At 36.0% G+C, this 23,596-nt stretch overlaps 1 protein-coding gene across 1 annotated transcript; it reads right to left on the reverse strand.

Moving 5' to 3' along the window:
* Window positions 1-308: 308 nt before the first annotated feature.
* dars2 (aspartyl-tRNA synthetase 2, mitochondrial) lies at window positions 309-23,558 on the reverse strand. The gene is made up of 17 exons (XM_028811322.2): window positions 22,841-23,558; window positions 21,945-22,044; window positions 21,748-21,814; window positions 16,840-16,941; window positions 14,989-15,084; window positions 14,768-14,891; window positions 14,631-14,677; window positions 13,409-13,515; window positions 13,239-13,308; window positions 11,932-12,111; window positions 9,915-10,022; window positions 8,398-8,460; window positions 7,710-7,862; window positions 5,473-5,691; window positions 5,279-5,389; window positions 5,122-5,197; window positions 309-1,107 (listed from the first exon to the last, which is right to left on the reverse strand). The coding sequence occupies exons 1-17, from the start codon at window positions 23,016-23,018 to the stop codon at window positions 869-871; spliced, it is 2,040 nt and encodes a 679-aa protein (XP_028667155.1). The 5' UTR covers window positions 23,019-23,558; the 3' UTR covers window positions 309-868.
* Between the last annotated feature and the right edge of the window lie 38 nt (window positions 23,559-23,596).

Genomic DNA, 23,596 nt, shown 5'->3' on the forward strand with positions numbered 1-23,596 from the left:
GATAATTATACCAAAAAGAAACTAAAAGAAATGTAATTATTTAAAGTGCAAATGCAATAAAAAAATATGAAAAAAATAGATATTTTGAATTCTTTTGTACTTGAAAGAAATTGTAGAATTTCTTTTGCTTAGTCAAATGATTTTACATGTTTAACTATATTTGTAAATGGTATGTTATGTCATATTTTTATAGCTCACTTATGATAAGCTAGAAGCATATCATTCTCAAACCCACTTAATCCAATTCAAATGCTGTGGATAAGGTGCAACATCCGTAGATAGGGACCAGTAAATCACAGGGCTATAAAAAAATACATTTTAATATTAGAGCAAATGCAAAAATGTCCAAAAAGTCAGATATTTTATATAACTGCTGTAAAATGAGACAACTAGCCTTTTTTTAAGGACTACCAACAATTGACAAAGACAATGCAATGTAATTCAAAATTACAACTAGAGGTCCATTTGCAGTTCCCAACTCAGTTAGAAATTCAAACCTAGTACAATATTAATAATAATCTTCATTTGTGGTACATTTTTGAAATGCTTGTGACATTCTAAAATATCATCTAGGAACCAAAAAGTATTAAGCAATATTGTTAAATGAATTCATACAATTTATAAAAAGTTTGGCATCACTTAATATGCTCAATTTATTCTTAAATTATTTACATCATCAAATATTTTATTTACCAAACTGCAGTGAATCATTACATCAGGTTAAGAAATATAAAAAAGGCATCCAACACACACCATATATACATTTATGTAATATATACATACACATACATATATTTGTGTTAAAATGACAAGGAAAATGGATTGAATATACCATTTATCAAGGTCACTATCTTACTGTCCATGTTAACTATGTCATCTTCTTGCATGATTGTGCTTTACATATAGGAGGGCTCAAATGTCCTCCCATTCCATTGTCTTTCTTCACATTTGACCATGCAACATTAATATGGTAACGTTTTAAGTCTTCCTTACTGATACAGTCTGGGGCATTGCTCATAAGACAATGCCCACGGAAAGATTTTGGAAAAGCTATCACATCCCGTATACTTGAAGAACCAACAATGATTGAGATAAGTCTGTCCAAACCTACAGAAAAACAAACATTTGGTTTCCATTATTATTATATTTCAAAACTTATTTCAATATATAGTTAAGTTAGCAAATGACTTGATAATTTAAAACAAATGTAATGAGTAAACTGCAAAATACAACGTCTGAAATGTTTCTTTTAAATTAATCTAACATTTTTGCAGTCAACGGGTAAAACAATTGAAAATGGTTTGATACAGCATATATTTATACAGACTTTGTTAAAAATATAATCCTACACCCAATACATTGAAAAATGCAAACAATCAACTGAGAAAAACGACAACTCACTACTAAAGCAAATTCAAGTTTAATAAATTAATTTTTATTTGATATATAAACCACCTCTGTCTCAAACAATTTTTTGAAATGGAAAAATGAAAACTAATGTAAAACGATATTACAAACATTTTATGTGTGATGTATAAAGCATGCCTGTGTATGTATGTACTGTATGTATGTGGATTTTTCTGGCTACATCAACTAGATCACTTATTTACCACTTCTTTTGAGCTATTCTCACAGCTGAAGCCATTCTTGACTGACCTCTAGTGGCCTTAGTCAGAATATATTGACAAATGTGCAATATGACAAACCACTAAAGACACAGTAGATCCCCTATTGTACCTTAAAAAAAAAAAAAAAAAACACTATTTATTCAGAACACTTACCTTGGTTAGAAACAGGAAGTACCATCTGCAGACATTTTTTAATCCAATAGACACAATGACTAATTAATTCAACCTGCTTAATAAAAATTTTTTTAGAACTAATCTGGAACCTGCCCTTAACAGCATCAAGTACAAGGCAGGAACCAATGCCATGTACCACTCAATCACACTAATTCATGCCATGCCAATGTGGAGTATTTAGTTATCCCAATGCTTTGGAATAAGGAATGGAAACTGGAGTACAAAATAAAAACCCATACAACCATAGAGAGAACAGGTAAGCAAAATCCATTTCACTTTATTTTCATTCAGCCTATCTTGGTAAGGGTCATGCCGAGTAGCACAGACCAGGCAACTCTATCAGTAGCTAATTCTTGCTTTTATCCTCCTAGGCCTAGTGGGTCATAACTTGTACTTTCCCATGGGGGACTACACGCCCAAACCACCTCCATTGCCCATTTGCTTGGAGATTACGTAGGACTAAATATTATTACCTTATTCGACACATATATCTATGGTCAAAAGCATGTAACCTTGCTACCTCACAAGACTTTTGTTTTAGCAAGTGTAATATAATAAACCAGATAAAAGAATTATCTGCCAATCACCTTGGTACAACAACAAACTACACTAATGCATGCAGCATATTCAAGACTGTTCCAACAAGCCAGTAGTTGGGCAGAGGCACATTTCAAAATTTGTTTACAGTCCATCCTTTTTCACCATCATATTAAACAAGGCTATATGCAAGAAGTTTTCACAGCCACATGAGGTGCATAAAGCATTTTGAATAGATCCAATGTCCTTTCATTTAATGTACTGTACAACAAATAGATAAACATCTGCAAGTATGCAAATAACCACCTAGACACCTAATATAGCTTTTGTTTTAGTCTAGTCAATATCTATTTTCCTGGATGCTAAAGGCTGGGAGGTATCAAACAGGTATCAAATAGACCACCACTACACTGTACATGGTTATATAAAAAAAAAAAAATACAGTATTATAAAAAATTAAACCCTTTCCACTTTTTAACTTATATACAGTATAAAGTTGGGGGAAATAAGTATTGAGTGTGTCAACATTTATTTTATATATTTACATATAATATATATACACACATACATATTACATATATATAATATTATATACAGTGCATCCGGAAAGTATTCACAGCGCATCACGTTTTCCACATTTTGTTATGTTACAGCCTTATTCCAAAATGGATTAAATTCATTTTTTTCCCCTCAGAATTCTACACACAACACCCCATAATGACAACATGAAAAAAGTTTACTTGAGGTTTTTGCAAATTTATTAAAAATAAAAAAAATGAGACATCACATGTACATAAGTATTCACAGCCTTTGCTCAATACTTTGTCGATGCACCTTTGGCCGCAATTACAGCCTCAAGTCTTTTTGAATATGATGCCACAAGCTTGGCACACCTATCTTTGGCCAGTTTCGCCCATTCCTCTCTGCAGCACCTCTCAAGCTCCATCAGGTTGGATGGGAAGCGTCGGTGCACAGCCATTTTAAGATCTCTCCAGAGATGTTCAATCGGATTCAAGTCTGAGCTCTGGCTGGGCCACTCAAGGACATTCACAAAGTTGTCCTGAAGCCATTCCTTTGATATCTTGGCTGTGTGCTTAGGGTCGTTGTCCTGCTGAAAGATGAACCGTCGCCCCAGTCTGAGGTCAAGAGCGCTCTGGAGTAGGTTTTCATCCAGGATGTCTCTGTACATTGCTGCAGTCATCTTTCCCTTTATCCTGACTAGTCTCCCAGTCCCTGCCGCTGAAAAACATCCCCACAGCATGAAGCTGCCACCACCATGCTTCACTGTAGGGACGGTATTGGCCTGGTGATGAGCAGTGTCTGGTTTCCTCCAAAAGTGACGCCTGTCATTCACACCAAAGAGTTCAATCTTTGTCTCATCAGACCAGAGAATTTTCTTTCTCATGGTCCGAGTCCTTCAGGTACCCTTTGGCAAACTCCAGGCGGGCTGCCATGTGCCTTTTACTAAGGAGTGGCTTCCGTCTGGCCACTCTACCATACAGGCCTGATTGGTGGATTGCTGCAGAGATGGTTGTCCTTCTGGAAGGTTCTCCTCTCTCCATAGAGGACCTCTGGAGCTCTGACAGAGTGACCAACGGGTTCTTGGTCACCTCCCTGACTAAGGTCCTGCTCCCCCGATTGCTCAGTTTAGATGGCCGGCCAGCTCTAGGAAGAGTCCTGGTGGTTTCGAACTTCTTCCACTTACGGATGATGGAGGCCACTGTGCTCATTGGGACCTTCAAAGCAGCAGAGATTTTTCTGTAACCTTCCCCAAATTTGTGCCTTGAGACAATCCTGTCTCGGAGGTCTACAGACAATTCCTTTGACTTCATGCTTGGTTTGTGCTCTGACATGAACTATCAACTGTAGGACCTTGTATAGACAGGTGCGTGCCTTTCCAAATCATGTCCAATCAACTGAATTTACCACAGGTGGACTCCAATTAAGCTGCAGAAACATCTCAAGGATGATCAGGGGAAACAGGATGCACCTGAGCTCAATTTCGAGCTTCACGGCAAAGGCTGTGAATACTTATGTACATGTGCTTTCTCAATTTTTTTTATTTTTAATAAATTTGCAAAAATCTCAAGTAAACTTTTTCACGTTGTCATTATGGGGTGGTGTGTAGAATTCTGAGGAAAAAAATTAATTTAATCCATTTTGGAATAAGGCTGTAACATATCAAAATGTGGAAGAAGTGATGAACTGTGAATACTTTCCAGATGCACTGTATATTATATATATGTGAATAAATTTCACACAACTTTATGGCCTTTAATGTGAGTTGTTTATATTTGTGGATCTCTTCTGATGACATTTTTTGATGTTTGGTGAGAATTTCATGTGAATAGCATCAGTGGAAATATATTTACTGAAAAAATGTTGATGCGTTCCAATATGTACAGAAATTCCCCCACTATATGGTGTGTGGCATAGCTGTGGACTTTCTCCAGATATTTAGGTTTTCATCCATATCTCTAAGACACATAGGTTAGGTTAATTAGCTTCCAGGATGTCATTTGACCAGCATCCTGTCCACGGTGTGCTACCATCTAGTGTCTGATTTTGCCAAGAAGAACTATGGTTCCCTAGAAATTTGGAATGGTAAAGTTAGGATAGGAAATTGGATTTTTGGATTTTATGTTGCTGTTATTCAATACTGAAGAGAAAGACCAGCACTGAAAAAGAAGAAATGCTTATTTGTTGGGGCTCTTAAGCACAGTTCTTCAAAATACTAAAATTCCATTTTGTTCAGTAGAAAATGATGTATCACAATATTTACCCAATGCAATTCCACCATGAGGTGGAGCTCCACAATCTAGAGCTTCAATGAGGTGAGAAAGTAATTTGATATCCTCCTGTAAATCAAATGTCAAATATTAGTTAGTAAATATTATTTTAACTAAATTACTGTAAATCATGATCCATGATTTACTTACATTCAGTATCGTTTGCAAGATGTACTTTTGCATTTCAGCATTGTGTATTCGTATAGATCCCCCACCAATTTCACATCCATTTAAAACCAAGTCATAGTGTTGGCTTCGAACCTATAGACAAGCACAAAATAAAACAAACATGTAGTTTTAACTCTTCCACATTTGTAACGTAGTCTCACTAATAAAGCTACTACCTTTCCAGGATCAATATAGATTAGATGACTATCCTGGGGATGGGGTGCAGTGAAGGGATGATGAGCTGACTCCAGCTGGCTTGGGTCTTCATCTTTAGGAAGAAAAAGGGGAAAGTCCAGAACCCACAAGAAGTGGAAGGTGTTAGGATTCCTTACTGCCATTCCTTTTGACTCTAAAAGGTCTGCACACTGGAGTCTCAGCTTCCCAAGAGCAGCACACTAAAGATTTTATAGAATTAGTTAGCACAACTCATGCCATGTCCACTAGGTGTTTTTTTTTTTTTTTTATATAAATACTGCATACAGTACTGTATTACTCAATTCCCCTGGTTATGGAATAGGTATAAAAAAAAGAGGGTTGATCATTAATGCCATTTTTACATTGCACATCTGTTCAGGTATCTCACGGATTCTGAAGTGTTTACACTGCCAAATTCAAGTTTGGTTCTAACCAATAATAGTCCTAATAGACTGATAATTACTATCTAGTGCCCACCTAAAACCAATGCATTCCATGGCCAGACTTGCATTTATGAAAGACAGGTGGTTAAGAGATGTAAATACTCTATGGAGTATAAGAAAGAAAGTTATACAGTGTAACACAGCAAAACTCAGAAAATGAAAAAGCTGAACCATACAACTATGCTTTGAAACTCGGCACTCCAACATGATCCATGAAATCTGAAAGCTGCCTAATTTGCATGTTTACCATACAATCCACTAGTGATATGCACAGGCAGACATGCAGTGAAATACCCATTTATTAAAAAAAAAAAAATTCAAATACCTAAAATTTCCACATATTTATAAGGTGAAGTAGTTTTTCAGGGAAATAGGCTGAGAATTTTTAAAATGCAGTCCACAAATCACATCCATGTCTATTTTATACTGAAAAAACACCATGCAGAAATTATAAAGCATTGATGTTAGACTACATATCTGCAAGATTCCTGTGATAAAATCTGGATCTTTAAACAGATGATTGCATTTTTGTTTTAGCAGTGCCCTTTATTGTGCCCTCTATGAAGTGTGCTATGTAAAATATTGACTGATTGATGGTAGCAAGGTGCGGACATAGGCTGGCAGTTAATCAAAACTAAAAGCTGTTTTCTCTTTTCTACTGTATTTAGTACAGAAAACACAGCAGACAATTTTGATTTTCTGCCAAATGCACTGGTAGCTGCATTTCTGCAATTATGACTGCAAGTTTGAATACTCCTTGGCTACCCATAAAGCAAACACGATATTTGGAATTGCACACCTTGAAAAAAGGAAAAAAAAAAAACCTGTATATAAAAAGATACTACTAGCGTGTGCAAAAAAGTCTCTGGTAATGGACTAGCTGTCCCGAAAACCAGAGATGGAAACTGGAAAATGTTAAAATATATTAAACTACCTGCGTGTGGTCTTCGGGAGAAAAAAAACCCGAACACTCTCTAGTAGTACAACTATTGTTGTGAACTCTGAGAGGTTTTGACTAACTCTTAAAAATTACCCAGGGCAGAGAATGTGGACCCACCTGTCCTTGCTGCCCTCCACTGGCTTTTGTAAAAATGCACTGAGGATAACATATCTTAGCAGTATCGTTGGCATATATGTCCTATTAATTTTTGTCTTGAGAAAATACCTCCAGATAGACAATGTTTTTAGTGAAAACTTCAAGCCTTGCCCTCCGTTGCTGAGGTGTTTCACTTGCACGTTCTTGAGCCATGGTGTTTCGATGTGTCCCTTCATCTGTGTCATCAGCACAACGGTGTTTGCTGCACACAGGTCTTTCGTACTGAGAAGTGAGGTGAATGCAAGTGCCAAAAAAATGTAAAAGTGCATGCATGCATGCACAATCTAGTGGCTTTGGTTGAGTGTGAGCAGAGTGGACTGCTTCATACACACATGGGTCTTTTGTTTATATATGTCTAATTAGAGGATGTAGCAAAATATGATATTCTGTATCAAAAATAATCAAGATTAACAGGAGTAAATAAGTTTCTGATAAAACTGTAAACCCTGAAAACTAATATAGTGTGTCCCCTTAATTGCTCATTTAAAATAATGAAGTGTTCAATAAAATACATATTTTACATTGCAATTTAAAAATGTTTCTCAAAGGACACTAATAAATAATAATTAGAGCTGTAAATACAACCTATGGCAGGGTATCTACACATGTCAGAAATACCCATAATATCTTATAAACACTTAAGAACATGCCTTTATGTTCTTGGACCAATTATGCTTACTGTGATTTCATGCTTTCCTGCTGCAAGGATTAAGACATCGCCTGGTTTGGCAAGCATCACTTGGCAGATCTTTTCTCTTTGATCCTCTGTAAGATGCTTGTTAAGTGGAGATTTCCAAGATCCATCTAATTTTAGGAATACTACACTCACTTCCTGTAAGAAATTAACATATGAAATTAAGCAAAACTATTTGCAATACACATCTTTTACTTTTCTAAACAATTACCAGATAATAGATTTTAATTTATATTAAGCAGTTGTTAAAGGACAATAGGATATGTATTTTACAAGAAAATGTGCTTAAAATAACATAATTATGCTTGCAAATGCTAATACAGCTATAAACTTTACACACCCACACACGACAATGGGGGGGGGGGGGGGGGGGAAACGTTCCTAGCTTGCTGCTTTAACTCTTAAAACTCATTTGGCTTTTCAGACAGCTGCTATGTAGTACCCATGTTAACTGTTGTGATGTTTTATGTACTTGACCCAGCATTAGAACTTTGCTGACACAAACTGACCCAGTAAAAGTACAATAATTATTAGGTCTTGACCTGAAAAATTGCTGGCTAGAGTATTGTGTGTTGACATTTAGCATTTGTCTCAGAAATTTAACAGGATAGCATATATGGATAAGTTCTATTAGTGTGGTGCAGATTTTTTGCACACCTAACAATAATTATACCTGATTAAAATCCATCTTTATATTTTCTTGCAGGTAAGTGAAATCTTTACTTTTAAGGTATTCCTGAAAATAAATGCAAAAAATCTGCAATTAAAAGATGCAAATCAAAGAGGAAAAATAATGATACTGCATATTTTGAAAATTTGTTAAAAATTAAATCCACAGCTAATGTACAGTATGTAAAGCCCAGAATAAAAGTCCATAATACAAAAAAGAATGTTCAGTATCAATTGCTAGACCATTTTTCCCCATCTCTGATGTTAAAAACACATGTCTAAGACAGGTTAACTTATTACATACCAGTAAAACAAAATGCATTTAGTTCTATTAGAGTTAATGTTTGTTTCAGTATACAGAATACCTGAGCAAGTACAAAACTAGTAAAAACTTGTGTGGAGTTTAAAAGGATAATAAAAACTGGTCAAGAGATAACTAAAATTACACATCCAGGAAAGGTTTCAAATGTTTACAACAAATTATTATATGGTAACTTGAATAATAATTACTAACCACTGCCAATGGCTGAAACAAACAGACAGACAACACGTAGACCACCGCAGTTAGAGGGGTCCACAAGTTCAAAAAGTACCTCTGTCTGCTACAGTATCTTTCTGTCAATTTAACGATTGCATCACTATATGACATAACAACAACAAACAGAGTTCAGATCAGCATTGTGGCCTATGGATATACAACATACTATTTTGTCACAGCAGGTTTTCATTTTCAATTAGACATTACTGTTCAATTTCTTTAGTTATTGGTTTAGATGTGCTATCAGAAGGTGAACAGAGAGTATACACAGCACCTGCAACAACATATCGTTCACATTTACCATTCAACCATTGATGCCACTGAATATCAATGTATAGTCTGATGCTATAGAAAGGTTTTTCTCTTGAATCAGGTTCTCTTTATTTTTAAAACTTGCAATGTGTTCTCTGCACACACAACACTTATTTATATGTCTAATAGAGTTTATTTTTTATGAAACTTTTACTGTAGACAGTTCATTGTAAACAGGAGCTTGCTCTGTCAGACCAGGGTAACAAGAACAGTGATTTTGATCTTTGCAGTTCAAAAGCACTGCCCCTACTTTGTGTGTTGTCTTCATGAGGCTTTGGGTTGGTTTAGAAATGTAACACTCCGTGAGCTGAGAAAATGTTCCACTCAGTTTTAAACTTCAGTTTTATTATCTACAAAGTTCTTTATTTTGAATCTCAAACAGTTTTGTTGCAACTTTTATACACTGATTGGAGAGGCTCATTAAAAACAAAACTTCAATTTTCAAAGCCAGCAGCTCATTGCTTGAGGTAGCTCTAAATCTCTCAATTTTCACAAAGAAATGCATCCAGTTATTTCAATAGCTGATGTAAATAATGGTTTACTTTGATTTTTTTACCAAAATTTTTATTCAACCTAAACAATGTATCTGATTGATAACTGAAATACTTCTAAAATTATACAGTATATATAAAATACAGTACATCATAATAAAATGTAAAACTTCTACTTACCAATCCCTCACGTACACATATACCTCTAACAGATCCATTCAAACCAATCAATGCATCTTTAATAAACTTAATATTGGTGTCTCTGAAACAGTCTTGAAGGTCAATAATCTGGGATTAGAAAGCAGTAAATTTTATTAACTATTATACTAATTAATAAATCTAAAAATATTGGATCCCACAAAAATTCAATTAAGAAAATAGCTCCATTACACTTGAAAGTTAGCCCCAAGACCTACTGCGACAAAAACAGAGACTATTTCCAAAGAACTATTATTAGGACAAGAGGACTGTGTTCTAAATACAAATACAGGTGGAATACCGTTGTAATGAAATTCATGGGACCATAAAAATATTTTGTTATAACGAATACGGGGAAAATACATAATCTATTGTGAATGATGTCATCTGCGATTCGTCATCACTAAAGGCGGCGGTACAAAGACAGCTCCATAGCTGTTCTACTGCATCTGGTAAAGAATAAATCAATGGCAAAGTAACTGGTTGTCCTCTGCAGGATGAGGCTTACCATGTAACATGGTTGTCGCATATTGTTTAGAACATTTAACATTCTTCTAATCTGAAGATGGGAGCTAAAGCAGGACGATTGCACATTTTGTGGTTCCTATCACGATTGCTGAAGTAAAGTGAGTGTTTTCCTTGGAAACCTAGACGCACCTTCCTGTCTCTCATGCAAATCTGTGACCAAAGCTTGACAATAGCTGTATAATAAAAACAGTGCTTCTTAAACTGCAAAAAGTATTTTATTTGAAAATGAGATGTTAGCTGTAACTTTTGTTTTACTGAAAAACAGGTGAAAAGTCAAGCAAAATGACACCTTTTATTGGCTAAATAAAAAGATTACAATATGCAAGCTTTCGAGGCAACTCAGGCCCATTCTTCAGGCAAGCCTGAGTTGCCTCGAAAGCTTGCATATTGCAATCTTTTTAGTTAGCTAATAAGAGGTGTCATTTTGCTTGACTTTAACTACATTCATAATGGCTAACACGGTACAACACCCTAGTACTACAGAAAAACAGGTATGAATACATAATGAAAATGAGACATTAGATGTAAATTTGTTTTATAGAAATAAAGGTAACAATATAGAACAATACAGTATCAACACAAAACATAACTACCTACGTGGAAGCTTGCTGGTGCACTGACTCAGAATTCAGCTATGTGTATGGTTGTCATGCCTACACTATTGCCAAAACTGCCCGAGACCTGAAATCTCACAACAGACTGTCACTTTCTTTTGGTGTGACAAGACAGCCTGTTGCAGGGTTACCGAGACATCGTGAAAAAGTGTAGGTGTGGCATTAAGTATTTTTGTGCATCGCATTATCATCTTCAGCGGCCATTTTTAGTCGAAAAAAATGTTCCATCATACTGAAATTTACCTTTTGTTAAAACAAAATCTGTTAAACATGATGCTGAATGAAGATTTGTCTACATCCAAAAAAAGTATTCATTATTCTGAACATTGTTACTTCAGTATTCACTATAACAGAATTTGACCTGTATTCTAATATTATGCATTATTACCAGGTTAAGACTGAATTGTTCCTTCAAAAAATACAAATTGTTCAGATTCAGATAGTTTTCACTTTGCAATAATATGACTTTTTATTTAATAGCTGTAAAATTGACAATGTTTACCTAAACACGTACCACCTATTTAAAGATTGTTGTAAACCATGTAAACCCCTTCTTGGCAATGGTATTCATGGATGGCAAAATGACTACTTCAAAACTACACATCTGCACAAGTGAATTACGAAGAGCATCGTCTTAAAGTTGTCAAAACTTCAGTTCAGATTTTTTACAATAGTAAACTAAATAACTCTGCTAGTATTTTATATGAAATAACTATTGTATTAATTATCTAAAAGAAACATTCAAATATACTGGAGACTTGTACTATAAACAAGTTATGATTTAGCAGGGGTAAGATATAATCAGGATTTCATAAATTAAACAATACACATTTCACGGTTTAATGATTTATAATTACCTTCATTCCAAACCTAGTATCTGGTTTGTCGACACCATAGCTGTCCATAGCTTCAGCATATGTCATGGTAGGGAAAGGAATGCTGATGATGCCTTTGTCTTTTGGCCAAGAGTACTGTACAAGTCCTTCAATCAACCTCTGGATGCCTTGTTGATCCACAAAAGACATTTCAATATCAATCTAAACAAAAATAATAATAATAATTACACAAGTGTATTATGATTAAGTAAATTATACAGAACAAGTTTTTTTATACATATGAAATTGCTGAAATTCTACGGAACACTGAATTCTAAAAATCAGCAAACTATCCTCTTTAATAAAACCCCTGTGTGCGTCCATGTGTCTGTGTGTGTGTGTCTTCTGATGAAGTACACATGCGCGGGGCACGGTGCGATGCTTCAAAGGCCGCCTGACGCGTCACACAACACAGAGAGGGCGGGACCTATAAAATATCGTGCAGCTGATCCAATCGGATTTTGGTAAATGAGGTAAGATCTAAAACATAAGGCACGAAAAATCCAATCGGGTACTGAGACGCAGAGACCAGCTTCCTCAAAGAGGTGGGATTAGTGTTTGTTGTTGTGCAAATATTCACTCCGAGGTCAGATTTGCGATTAAGAAGCTTGGCCTGGTAAAGTGCAAAGTGTCAGTCGAAGGGGTTTTCCTAAATATACGAATTTGCATGATATTACAATAGGATGACTTTTAAAAGTAGATTTATTTTCGCACACATAAAATCCATTGCTGGGGAGACGTCACACATACAATAATCAGCTGCACGCCAGCACAGATTAAAATACTTGCTGGGGAACTGCACAGTACTTGCTGGAGAGACGCCACAAGCACGATTATCAGCTGCACGCCACACATTACATCAGTTGCTGGGGAGACTCTGCCGATTACCCACTGTTGTGACTGAAAATTAAACGCATATTACGGACATCAAAGCTAGTATTACTGTCAGAGAAAATTACAGGCATTTTATGGAAATACAAACCAGTATTACTGCGAGAGAAAATTAAAGGCACACAATACAGTGACGCATATTACAGCCACATACAAGGCAGTATTACTGTAACAGAAAATAGACGGTCCCTTGCCATTTAATATAGACTGTTCCTACCAATGTTTATGCACTACTGTTCTAGCGCCCGTTATTGTAACGGGCTTAATATCTAGTTATAAATTAAACAAAGCATTCATAAAACTAAGAATGACACAAATTTGACAATCACTGAATAAGAAAAAAAATGTTGCTAATAAAACAATACTTTGAGTATGTTAATATTAAGTTACGGCATTACCTGAGTGAATTCTGGCTGTCTGTCAGGCTTTGATCCCTCATCCCTGTAACATCTGGCCACTTGGAAGTATCTGTTTTAGTGTTTGATCATAAACAAATAAAAATGAGAACACAGTACAGACTTAGTTCATACATTAAATTCAATTAGAGCAAGTCTGTGTACAGACTCACCTATCAAATCCTGCTACCATGAGAAGTTGCTTGAACTGCTGTGGACTCTGGGGAAGGGTGTAAAATTTTCCAGACTCTCTGGATGGAACCACAAATTCTTTAGCTCCCTATATGTAAAAATAGTGTATAGGTAAATGGAACATTGCATTCTAACACCCACTTAATTCAATTCAGAAACGCAGAGCGACAGGGTCTTTCCTAGCATCATTGGTTGTAAGGTAGTAACTAAACCTGGAAGTCATTTTACAGACTTAAATTACACTAATTAAGATTTATGGAATAACCACTAAACAATAGTTGCACTTTTTTTAAACTACTGTATCTATAAACTTTTAATAGGCCTGAAAAATCTTGAATTAGCTTCTGACAAAAACTGAACACAAAATATAATAAAACTTTCAATGAATAGTTTAATTCAGTCTTTAAAACAAGAAAATTTGGTTTAATGGCTATTCACTAATATACCACTGCTTGAAAGGGGATAATACAATAAACCTTATTGATCCAAGTCAAAGCATCATTACAATACACAGGAACTCTGAGATTATTACAATGTCATACTAAAACAAACTACTATGAGGCACCCGTTCATGAGCCCAGTAAACAACTACGGAACAGAGAACAACTATCCATTTTTAAAAACAGTATTTATGTACAAGTCAGTAAATTTTTAGAAGATGTATAATGAAAATATACATCTCACATATCTAGTAACTACAAAAGTGAATAATAAATGAATTTCTCTGATGGTCTGTAGTATTTACTGTGACACATACCATAAACTAATGCTGGATCTATTAATGTATTGGATTAAATGGACTGCAGTGAGAGAAGAGTTTACAATAGTCTAATTTTATATCCTGTGCCTAAAGTAAGATATATGACCTACCTTTCCAGAGACTGAATCCATCTTATATGATTTCACCTTTGTCTATTCTAATATCTAAACCAGATTACAAGAAAACTCCTTTTGAAATACAACTGCAAATTAATTACAAATTAAGAATATTTAAAATATGCAAAGTAGTTTAGTCACAAACTTGTGCACTGCATTAGAAAATAAATAGATGAATCTTATTCAAGATTAATATTTTTCAGCTGAAAGATTATAAATGAAAGCTACATGAACCAACAGTTGTAAATTCTTGCTTTATTGGACTTTAAAGAGTAGGACAGTAATTTTCTTGTTTTTACTTTTGGCAGGAGGGAAAGTTGTTCTTACCCCTGGAGTTCTTTTAAACAAAGTGGGGGTTTCTACATCCACAAATCCTGTAAAAAATACATTGGATTTTAGTTAATAAAAAAATTACGTACGTCTGAAATTGCACATACTGCATTTACAGATATTTTTTTATTTACCATGTTTGTTACAAAGAAATTCTCTCATTTTCATCACCATGCTTGATCTCAGTCGCAGATTATATTGCATCTGAGTACTGCGCATGTCTAAATATCGATACTGCAATCGCAGTGCCTCTGTCTTCTACAACACAGTAACCAGTATTAAAAGAAATTTTAAAAAAGCATATTCAACATCCATTCAATAAAATTTACAGGACCGTGGTCATAGTGTGGTATACCTTCACAAAATCTTTGATCTCAAAGGGCAGCCTTTTGCATTTATTCAGAACATCCACCTCTTGAACAACCACTTCTATTTCTCCAGTTGGCATCTCCTAAAAATATGCTATATTGAGTAGCTTAAAAAGACAAACAGATCTTGCATTTCACTCTGTGTATAAGCTAAATATACTTCTGGAGTCCTTTCTGTTTAAAATGACTGTGAAAAAAAAAAAAAAAAAAAAAAAAAAAACTAAAAATATAATATAGCCAAGAAGTTCCTTTTATAAAGAATTCCATATTTTTAACGGCTGGTATAAACTTAAAAATTGAACATTCGTGCTTTTTCTAAAAGTCAAAGAGTTAACACAGTGTTTAAAATATTGTTTAAATACACAAAGAAGCAAAATCACTATTCAAACTATGCATGCAAAAATTCTGCAAACAGTACAACTTTTTCAGGATGATACTCTTATCAATAGCTTTGGATGAACAAAGCAGCAACTAACAAGAATATCACCAAGTACCCAACTTGAGAAATTAACAAGCAATTACATCCAACATTTATTATGGGATTTTATCTGAAGGACTAACCCCAGGAGATGGGAGAAAACCTGGGCAGGAAACAGTTGAAGCTGTAGATATAATCAACCCATAATACAACTTCATTTTTGGGAGGTATAGACAGATATGCAGAAACATAAACGGATTATTATCATATGATGCCCACTTAATCATTCTACATTTGCAACAAAATATTTCTCTTCAGAATGAGTAATTTCTGAATGTATTAGAATTCTTACAAACAGCTGCTGTTTTACAAAAGGTTTTTAGGAAGGTATTACTTTCAAGCTAAACATATTAAGTCTCTGGTGTGATGATCAAACAATATGCATAAACACTAACATGAACATTCATCATCAAGTCAAAGTTACTGGAACTATACAATCTGTAAATACAGTGAGGAAATAAGATTTGATCCTCTGCTGAATTTGTAAGATTGCTCACTTACAAGGAAATGAATAGTCTCTTAATTTTTATAGTAGAATGTCAACCTGTCAACCAAAAATCCAGAAAAAACACATTACATAAGTTATTCATTGATTTGCATGTCATTGAGTAAAATAAGTATTTGATCCCCTACAACCCAACCAGAATTCGGGCTCCCACAGATTGGCTGTCTGCCCGTGTGGCACACAGATTACAATCAATCAATTACAGATACTCCTGATCTCAACTCGTTATGTGTATAAAGCACACTTGTCTGCAGAATCAATTTCTTCCATTCCAACCTCTCCACCACCATGGGCAAGATCAAAAGAGTTGTCAAAGGACATCAGTGACAACATTGTAGATCAGCACAGGGCTGAAATGGGCTACAAGACCATCAGCAAGAAGTCTGGTGAGAAGGTGACAACTGTTGGTAAGATTATTCAGAAATGGAAGAAATATAAAATGACAATCAATCACCCTCGGTCTGGAGCTCCATGCAAGATCTTGACTCAAATGATCATAAGAAAGGTGACGGATCAGTCCAAAACTACACGGGAGGAGCTTGTTAATGATCTGAAGGCAGTTGGGACCACAGTCACCAAGAACACCATTGATAACACATTGCACCATAATGGATTGAAATCTTGCAGCGCATGCAAGGTCCCCATGCTCAAGAAGGCACATGTACAGGCCCATCTTAAGTTTGCCAGTGAACCTCTGAATCACCATGGGCCTGTACATGTGCCATTAAAATGAAACTGCCATAAAAATTACAGACTGTTCATTTCTTTGTAAGTGAGAAAACTTACAAATTCAGCCGGGGATCAAATACTTATTCCCCCCACAGTATGGCATCTTTTGGTATGAATACCACTAACCATGTTCTCCTGTCCTAATGGCCGCTTAATGACTTTACCCGTCACCTTCACAACGGACTCTAGGGGAAGGTCACAAAGAGTTTTCTTCATCTGTTCTGTTGACTGAAAAAATATATACATATATTATTTCATTTAAAAACTTATTATCTACAAAAAAATTGATATTTTTGATGGAAATTTCTGTCACAAAATACACAAAATGTTCAACAGCAAGTAATCAGAACATTGATAATTTTAAAAAGTTACTAATAATTCAAACATCATACATGATAAAATAATTGTTCCAATACTTGTAGAGAAGGTAGCATTTCTATTAAAAATTCATGTCTCTCACTAAATATGGAATTTTTGGTATGACACTACATTTGGATACAGATGTAGACATAAAATGACAAAGGAAATACAACGTGTGACAATTTAAATTCCTGGAACGATCATGTAGAGTTGCCTGTGCTGTAAAGTGATACTGAAACGGTGAGGCTGTTGAAAGTGGTCCATAGTGAGGATGCTATGAAAAAGCCAAGTGTCTTTGAGGGGCACAAGAAGTTCAAGGAGGAGAAAGAAGATGCGAAAGACGACCCATGTGTATCATCCATCATGACAAAGTCCCAAGCCATGACGCACTCAAGTGCTCATGACTTCCAGGCTAAGAAATCAATTTTAACAAATTGGATCAGCCATCTTATTCGCCTGATTTGTGAATAGTCCCTTGTGATTTCTGGTTCTTCAAAAAAAATCTTCTTATATAACACACTACTGTGGCTGTCTGTTTGTCTGTCCAGGATTTTAAATCACCTGTAGCTCGCAAACCGTTTGAACTCTTGACCTGAAATTTGGTACACATATACTACGTGATGACTACTATCCACTTTTGGGGTGATGATTGACCTCCAAGGTTAGTCCTCTTTTTATTTTTATTTTATTGTAGAATCAACTCTCAGCAGTGGCCAGCAGGGTGCCGTGCAGCGCATGCGTACAGGTGCCATTCTCACCCTTACCACCTTCGCCGTCACTTCCTCTACCTCTTCGTATCTTAAATCATTCTTGAGGCAGATTGAACATTTAAGTGTCAGCTTAAGTGAAAAATTAAAGAAAACTTACTAAGTAATTGCAACACAAACTCTAAATCAATTTTAATGCGAAAAGATGCCGACAAAAGAAAGAGAAGAAGCGGGCCGCTTGGGTGGTGAAAAGAAGAGCTGCTCAGGGAGCAGCAAGTGCATCAACCTCTGAGCAAATGAATGCTAAACGTACAGAGAAAGAGTATGAAAACTATGAATGCTCAAGTCAAGTGTATTCACTACACGTTATCGTGCAGTGTGCCGTAACTGGTAAGATCTATAATGAAAGGACGAAGATTTTCAGACATTTTTGACATCCAATGTAATGTGACAAAGAAACTCAAGAATATTCCAGAAACAGTTTCATGTACATTTCCATCTATGGAAATTGTGTCTTACTAAATGGATGGCTACAAAAGGAAATAGTGTACAGATACGCACATGTTTTGTACTGCTTCATTCATGGAAATTCAATTTTCACACTTCATATATTTTATGAAGCACAGTTTGTTGTGGCCCAGTGGGTATGGTGTTATACTGGAAGCCATAAGGCTACCCCATACCAACACATCATTGAGTGACCCTAAGCTTAACTGGCCAGTGTTTTCATATATGCAAGCAACTATCTACCTGTAATGTACATATCATTTTGGATACATCAATTGACTAAACTGATGTATAGGTTTATAGGGTCACTAGGGGGCTCTGCCCCCTGCTCGCTTCGCTCGCCAACCCCTGGTGTTGGGTAATTATAAATAGCGTGATGAATGTATGAGATATAGCATAGTGTGAAGGTGTAGATGACGCATATAGGAAGCCAAGAATAAATTGCAAGGCACAGTGTAAAGATATATCGGAAAATTTCTTTGTACACAACATTAGTAGTAAAGATGGTGTCTTGTTCTTGAATGAGTTTCTCTTGGCATGGATCATTTATAACCTTAACTTTAACGTCAGATGAACGTCGAACTCGTGAGAAGGCCACAAGTTGTCCATGTCCACAAACGGGGTCAGAGAGGTAGATGCCAACCTTGTTCACGGTTTGGCCTTGTGATTTGTTGATGGTCATGGCAAATGCAGGTTTAATGGGGAACTGTTGCCGTTTAAGTGTAAAAGGTAATTCTGGGTTAGAACTTGTAAGGTCAATTGTAGGAATCAGAACAGAATTGTTAGCATGTGATCCTGTAAGAAGTTTTGCTTCAATAACATTGTGTGTCATGGTGTTGACGACTAAACGTGTACCATTGCATAAACCTTGTTTAGTGTTAAGGTTTCTTAATAGCATGATTATTGTTCCGATTGTAAGGTTAAGATTGTGCTGTGGTAATGCGGCTGGGTTAATAGTGTTCAAATATTGTATGGGGAAATTAAGATGGTCATTGTTGTCAGCAGAGTCAACTTTGTCAGAGCTTAGAAAGAGCTGTGCCTCTACAGGAAGTAATGCACTGACTTGGTTATTTATGTGATCAACATTAATATTTTTTGGACATAATATAGTCCGTTGTGTTAAAAGGGGTATTTGGTATAATGAGATTGCTGTTCCAAATATCTCCGTAACTAAGTCGTCGCAGATATAGGCTTGAGGAATTGTAATAATATCTGGGTGAAGTCCATCTGTATTGGTGAGTGTACAATCTCCCAGTTGTAAAAACCAATTGTTATATTCTGGATCTGGACATCGCATGTTTTGTACCAACTGTATCTTTTGAAAGCAATGCCAATTGTCCGCGTAACATTTTTTGTTCCGCGGTTTTAGAAGCGCGTTGTAGGCACAGACGTTTATTGTTTTTTTTTGATGCGGGTTCATGTTTGTGGTCCCGTTACTCAAGCCGTCTCGTTCTGTACCCGTGATCGTGAATTCATGACTTGTTTGATCTTTATCGTTAGGAATATGGATAAGTAATAAGGAGGATCGCACTTACTGTTAATATGCGGACTGTTCGTTTCTTCGTATTATCACCAATCAGGTCTCGTGCCTGTATATGTATTGTAGTCCGGTCTCTTGTTGTTTATGTATGACGTCATCCGCGTATTTTAAGGTGGACTGAACAATAGCTGAGCGCATGGCATGTGGAGCAATAGCTAAGCACTGTCTAAAATCTCCTCCTAATAAAAGTACCTTTCCTCCAAAGGGAATATTATTATTCATCAACGCAATGCCAATTGTCCACGTATTTTAAGGTGGACTGAACAATAGCTGAGCGCATTGCATGTGGAGCAATAGTTAAGCACTGTCTAAAATCTCCTCCTAATAAAAGTACCTTTCCTCCAAAGGGAATATTATTATTCATCAACGTTTGTAGAAGTTTATCAATGGTGTTGAGTAAGTGACTGGATGCCATTGTACATTCATCTATAATTAATAGTTTGGCAAGACAGATGTCACGTGCATTTTTACTGTTCATTTTCATAGTGGATACCGATGTTTCTGTGATTGGGACCGGTATTTTGAATAAGGAGTGACATGTGTTTTTGGAGCCGAGACATTTTTTCTTCCACGGTTTCAGAAGCACGTTGTAGGCGCCGACGTGTATTGTTTTTTTTCATGCGGGTTCGTGTTTGTGGTCCTGTTACTCGAGCCGTATTGTTTTGCACCCGTGATCATGAATTCATCACTTGGTTGTTCATTATCGTTAGTAATATGGAACGTTAATAAGGACGATCGCACTGACTGCTAATATGGAGCCTTTTCTGATCGTGAATGCATGACTTGTTTGTTCTTTATCGTGAGTAAAATGGATAAGTAATCGTGTTTTTTTTGAGGGGCGCGCTGCCTCATTTTTTATTTCTGTTAGTGGAGGGGGGCTTTGTGTGTTGTGGGTCTGAATCCTCTTTTTTGTGTGTGTCCTGTTTCGTGTGGTATGGGCTTCGTCTGCCGCTTTGTTGCATGGGTCTGTTGCTATGGGCGCGGAGCATCATTTCTCATTTTCCGGTGCTTGGAGGGTTTCTTCGTATTATTACCCATCAGGTGTCGCGCCTGTATATGTATTGTAGTCCGGTCTCTTGTTGTCCATGTATGACGTCGTTTGTTGGCGTGCGTTTTCTTTGAGGGGCGCGTTGCCTCATTTTTTATTTCTGTTAGTGGAGGGGGGCTTTGTGTGTCGTGGGTGTGAATCCTCATTTTTGTGTGCGTACCGTTTCGTGTGCTATGTGCCGCTTGAGTCTGACTCCTTTGTTTTTGGTGTGCTAGGGGCGCGTTGCCTCATTTCTTATTTCTGTTAGTGGAGGGGTGCTTTGTGTGTCGTGGGTCTGAATCCTCTTTTTTGTGTGTGTCCTGTTTCGTGTGGCGCTTTGTTGCATGGGTCTGTTGCTATGGGCGTGGCGCATCATTTCTCATTTTCCGGTGCTTGGAGGGGGGCTTTGTGTGGCGCCTGCGCACTACGTCTTTTGCGTCCACGGCCCATGTTCCTGCGTCCATCCGGTTTACCATTCTCGTTTAGTAATATGGATAATATGGATTATTGTCACATGTACAGAGTACAATGAAATTCTTGCTTGCATGTGTTAATCAATATGACAAAAGTTTCAAGGTAAAGTGGTTACATTCAATAATCATTGTATAAAACAGTTTAGAAACTGACTCCCAGATTACTTAAACTGCCAACTTTGTTCTATTCACTATTCTACTCTTAGCAACACAAAAAAAGAATGACTTCAAAAAAGAAATTATTATTGGGGAAATTCAGACAATAATTTTGATCTTCAAAGGGCTGTGTCTGTAATTGCTGCTAAATAAAATTGAGGAGTTACATTGAAGAAAAAATACTTTGGGGATTATTTTGTCACTTTAATAATTGTTCTAAAAGTCTTGACTCATATGACTGAAAACACTGCAACAAAAACTTACCTCATTCTGTTGAAGAATAACCTGTGTCAGGCCATCAAAGTCTCTCAGTATTATAAACTGGTTTTGCCTATATATAAATAAACAAAAATTCTAATGAAATCTACAGCCCGCATTTACAGATATGTCACTTTATTTTATATCATCCCCCAAGCCATAAAACATGGATAAAAAAATCATAATTAATGATTACAGAATACCTCTGATATTGTATCCATCCGTACAGCGTGACAACTTGACCAATGTGTTCAGAACGTAGTTCACCACAGGTGTGTGTTCGAGCCGAGTAACTGTTGTGATCTTAATGTTGAAGATATACAATTTTAAATTAATCTACCAGAAATAAAAATGTTCATTAACAAAAGAAAAATGTATGCATGGGCATGGTATCGGAGTTCCAGCTATGAGGAAATGTGGTAACTGGAAAGCTAAATTTGATAAATTGGAATGTTTGTGAAAAAGAATTTAAATTGCACACCAAATACATTCCCAAATATTGTTTGTTCTATCTGGCACAAAAACACAGGGCTGCTTTCTGCCATAAGCCAGTTTTGCTGGACTTCTAAAACTGTCCTAAGATCAGAAAATAGACTGATGGATGGGTTTTACTTTAAATTAAACAGGAAAATGCTTCTTTTTTTTTTTTTAAAGATGTTTAAATATTGCAAGACAGTTGTTTAAAAGAACTAGGTGTATCGATTCATTATTACATACTACATCTCAAAAGGAATGTTAGCAATGAAAAAAAAACATCTTGGGAGATACCTGCAATTGTTTTCTGAATAGATATTATGATTAACAGTAACTTCATACAGTGATTTTATGGTTAAATGTCCTCGCAAAAGCATTAACATTTAACAAAAGATAATGGATCCATGGATGGAAAGATCAAAAAAGAAAACACTTTTCGGTTTAAAATGATTAAATGGCTATCGAAGTACAACAAATGAAGTGGATTTGAAGCTTGGTTAATGTAACTTCTACCGAAAGTAAACTTACATCTTTCATCAATAAAAACGGCGCAAATAAGTCGATTTCTGAAGAGAATTTCAACTGACATATAGGTCTGTTTTTTCTGCTACTTTGTAGACATTACCTGAAAGTGTCGTCCCCGAGTGTTCTCGATGTGATGCCAAAGAAATCTGAGACCGGAGAACACGGGTCATCGATAAAGGCTGTGGCAAGCAGAAGACACTTTGTTTGAATGGGGTCTTTCCTCTTCTAATTGCTCTCAGAATAATTGTTTGAGGTGTGAAACGAGTTATGAATGCCATGATTAAACGGGACAAAAACGCAAAACGGAAACTGCCGTGAAATCTTAAAACTTTTACTAAGATAAAAAAAAATTTAACAGGCGATAAGCACAAACACTTCGCTCTTTACAGTTTGCTTCCATACAAAAACACACAATGCAGTAACGTTTGTCTTGTGCATCACAGGCACACGACGGGTAAACTCGGAAAGTGGAAAAATAACACTCTACACGGCTTTTTAAACGTTTATCACAAATTCACATCCATTTTTTAGAAGTAAAGTATACTGCAAATAGGCATACTCAGCAGATCTAAACACGTTTCATTTTTACAGCCGTCATTAAGTTATAAAACGCACATTTCAGTAACACTTATCCAGGTGAACTATATATAGACAGCAATAATACATCCCCAAACCCATTCAAGACACACACGATACTTTACTCTTAACCTAATACATCTATTCTGTTAAATCTCCATATGTGTTAAAATGCGTGAATTATTGAATTATGCCACGACTATCTTAGATCTTAAAGTTAAAAATAATTGACCGAAGCAACATGGCCAACATGTAGAGGTTACAAAAAGCGGAAGTTATG

This window comes from Erpetoichthys calabaricus, chromosome 10 (assembly GCF_900747795.2).
Source record: "Erpetoichthys calabaricus chromosome 10, fErpCal1.3, whole genome shotgun sequence".
NCBI lineage: Eukaryota > Metazoa > Chordata > Cladistia > Polypteriformes > Polypteridae > Erpetoichthys > Erpetoichthys calabaricus.

Bases quoted from the DNA above. Each gene is read 5' to 3' on its own strand.
- dars2 (XM_028811322.2), bottom strand. From the start codon at position 23,018: ATGGCATTCATAACTCGTTTCACACCTCAAACAATTATTCTGAGAGCA. The intron at 15,085-16,839 runs GTTAGTGGTATT...GCATATTTTTAG, and splicing joins CATTAGGACAGGAGAACATG to GAGATGCCAACTGGAGAAAT. The intron at 10,023-11,931 runs GTAATTATAAAT...TTCTAATCCCAG, and splicing joins ATACTAGGTTTGGAATGAAG to ATTATTGACCTTCAAGACTG.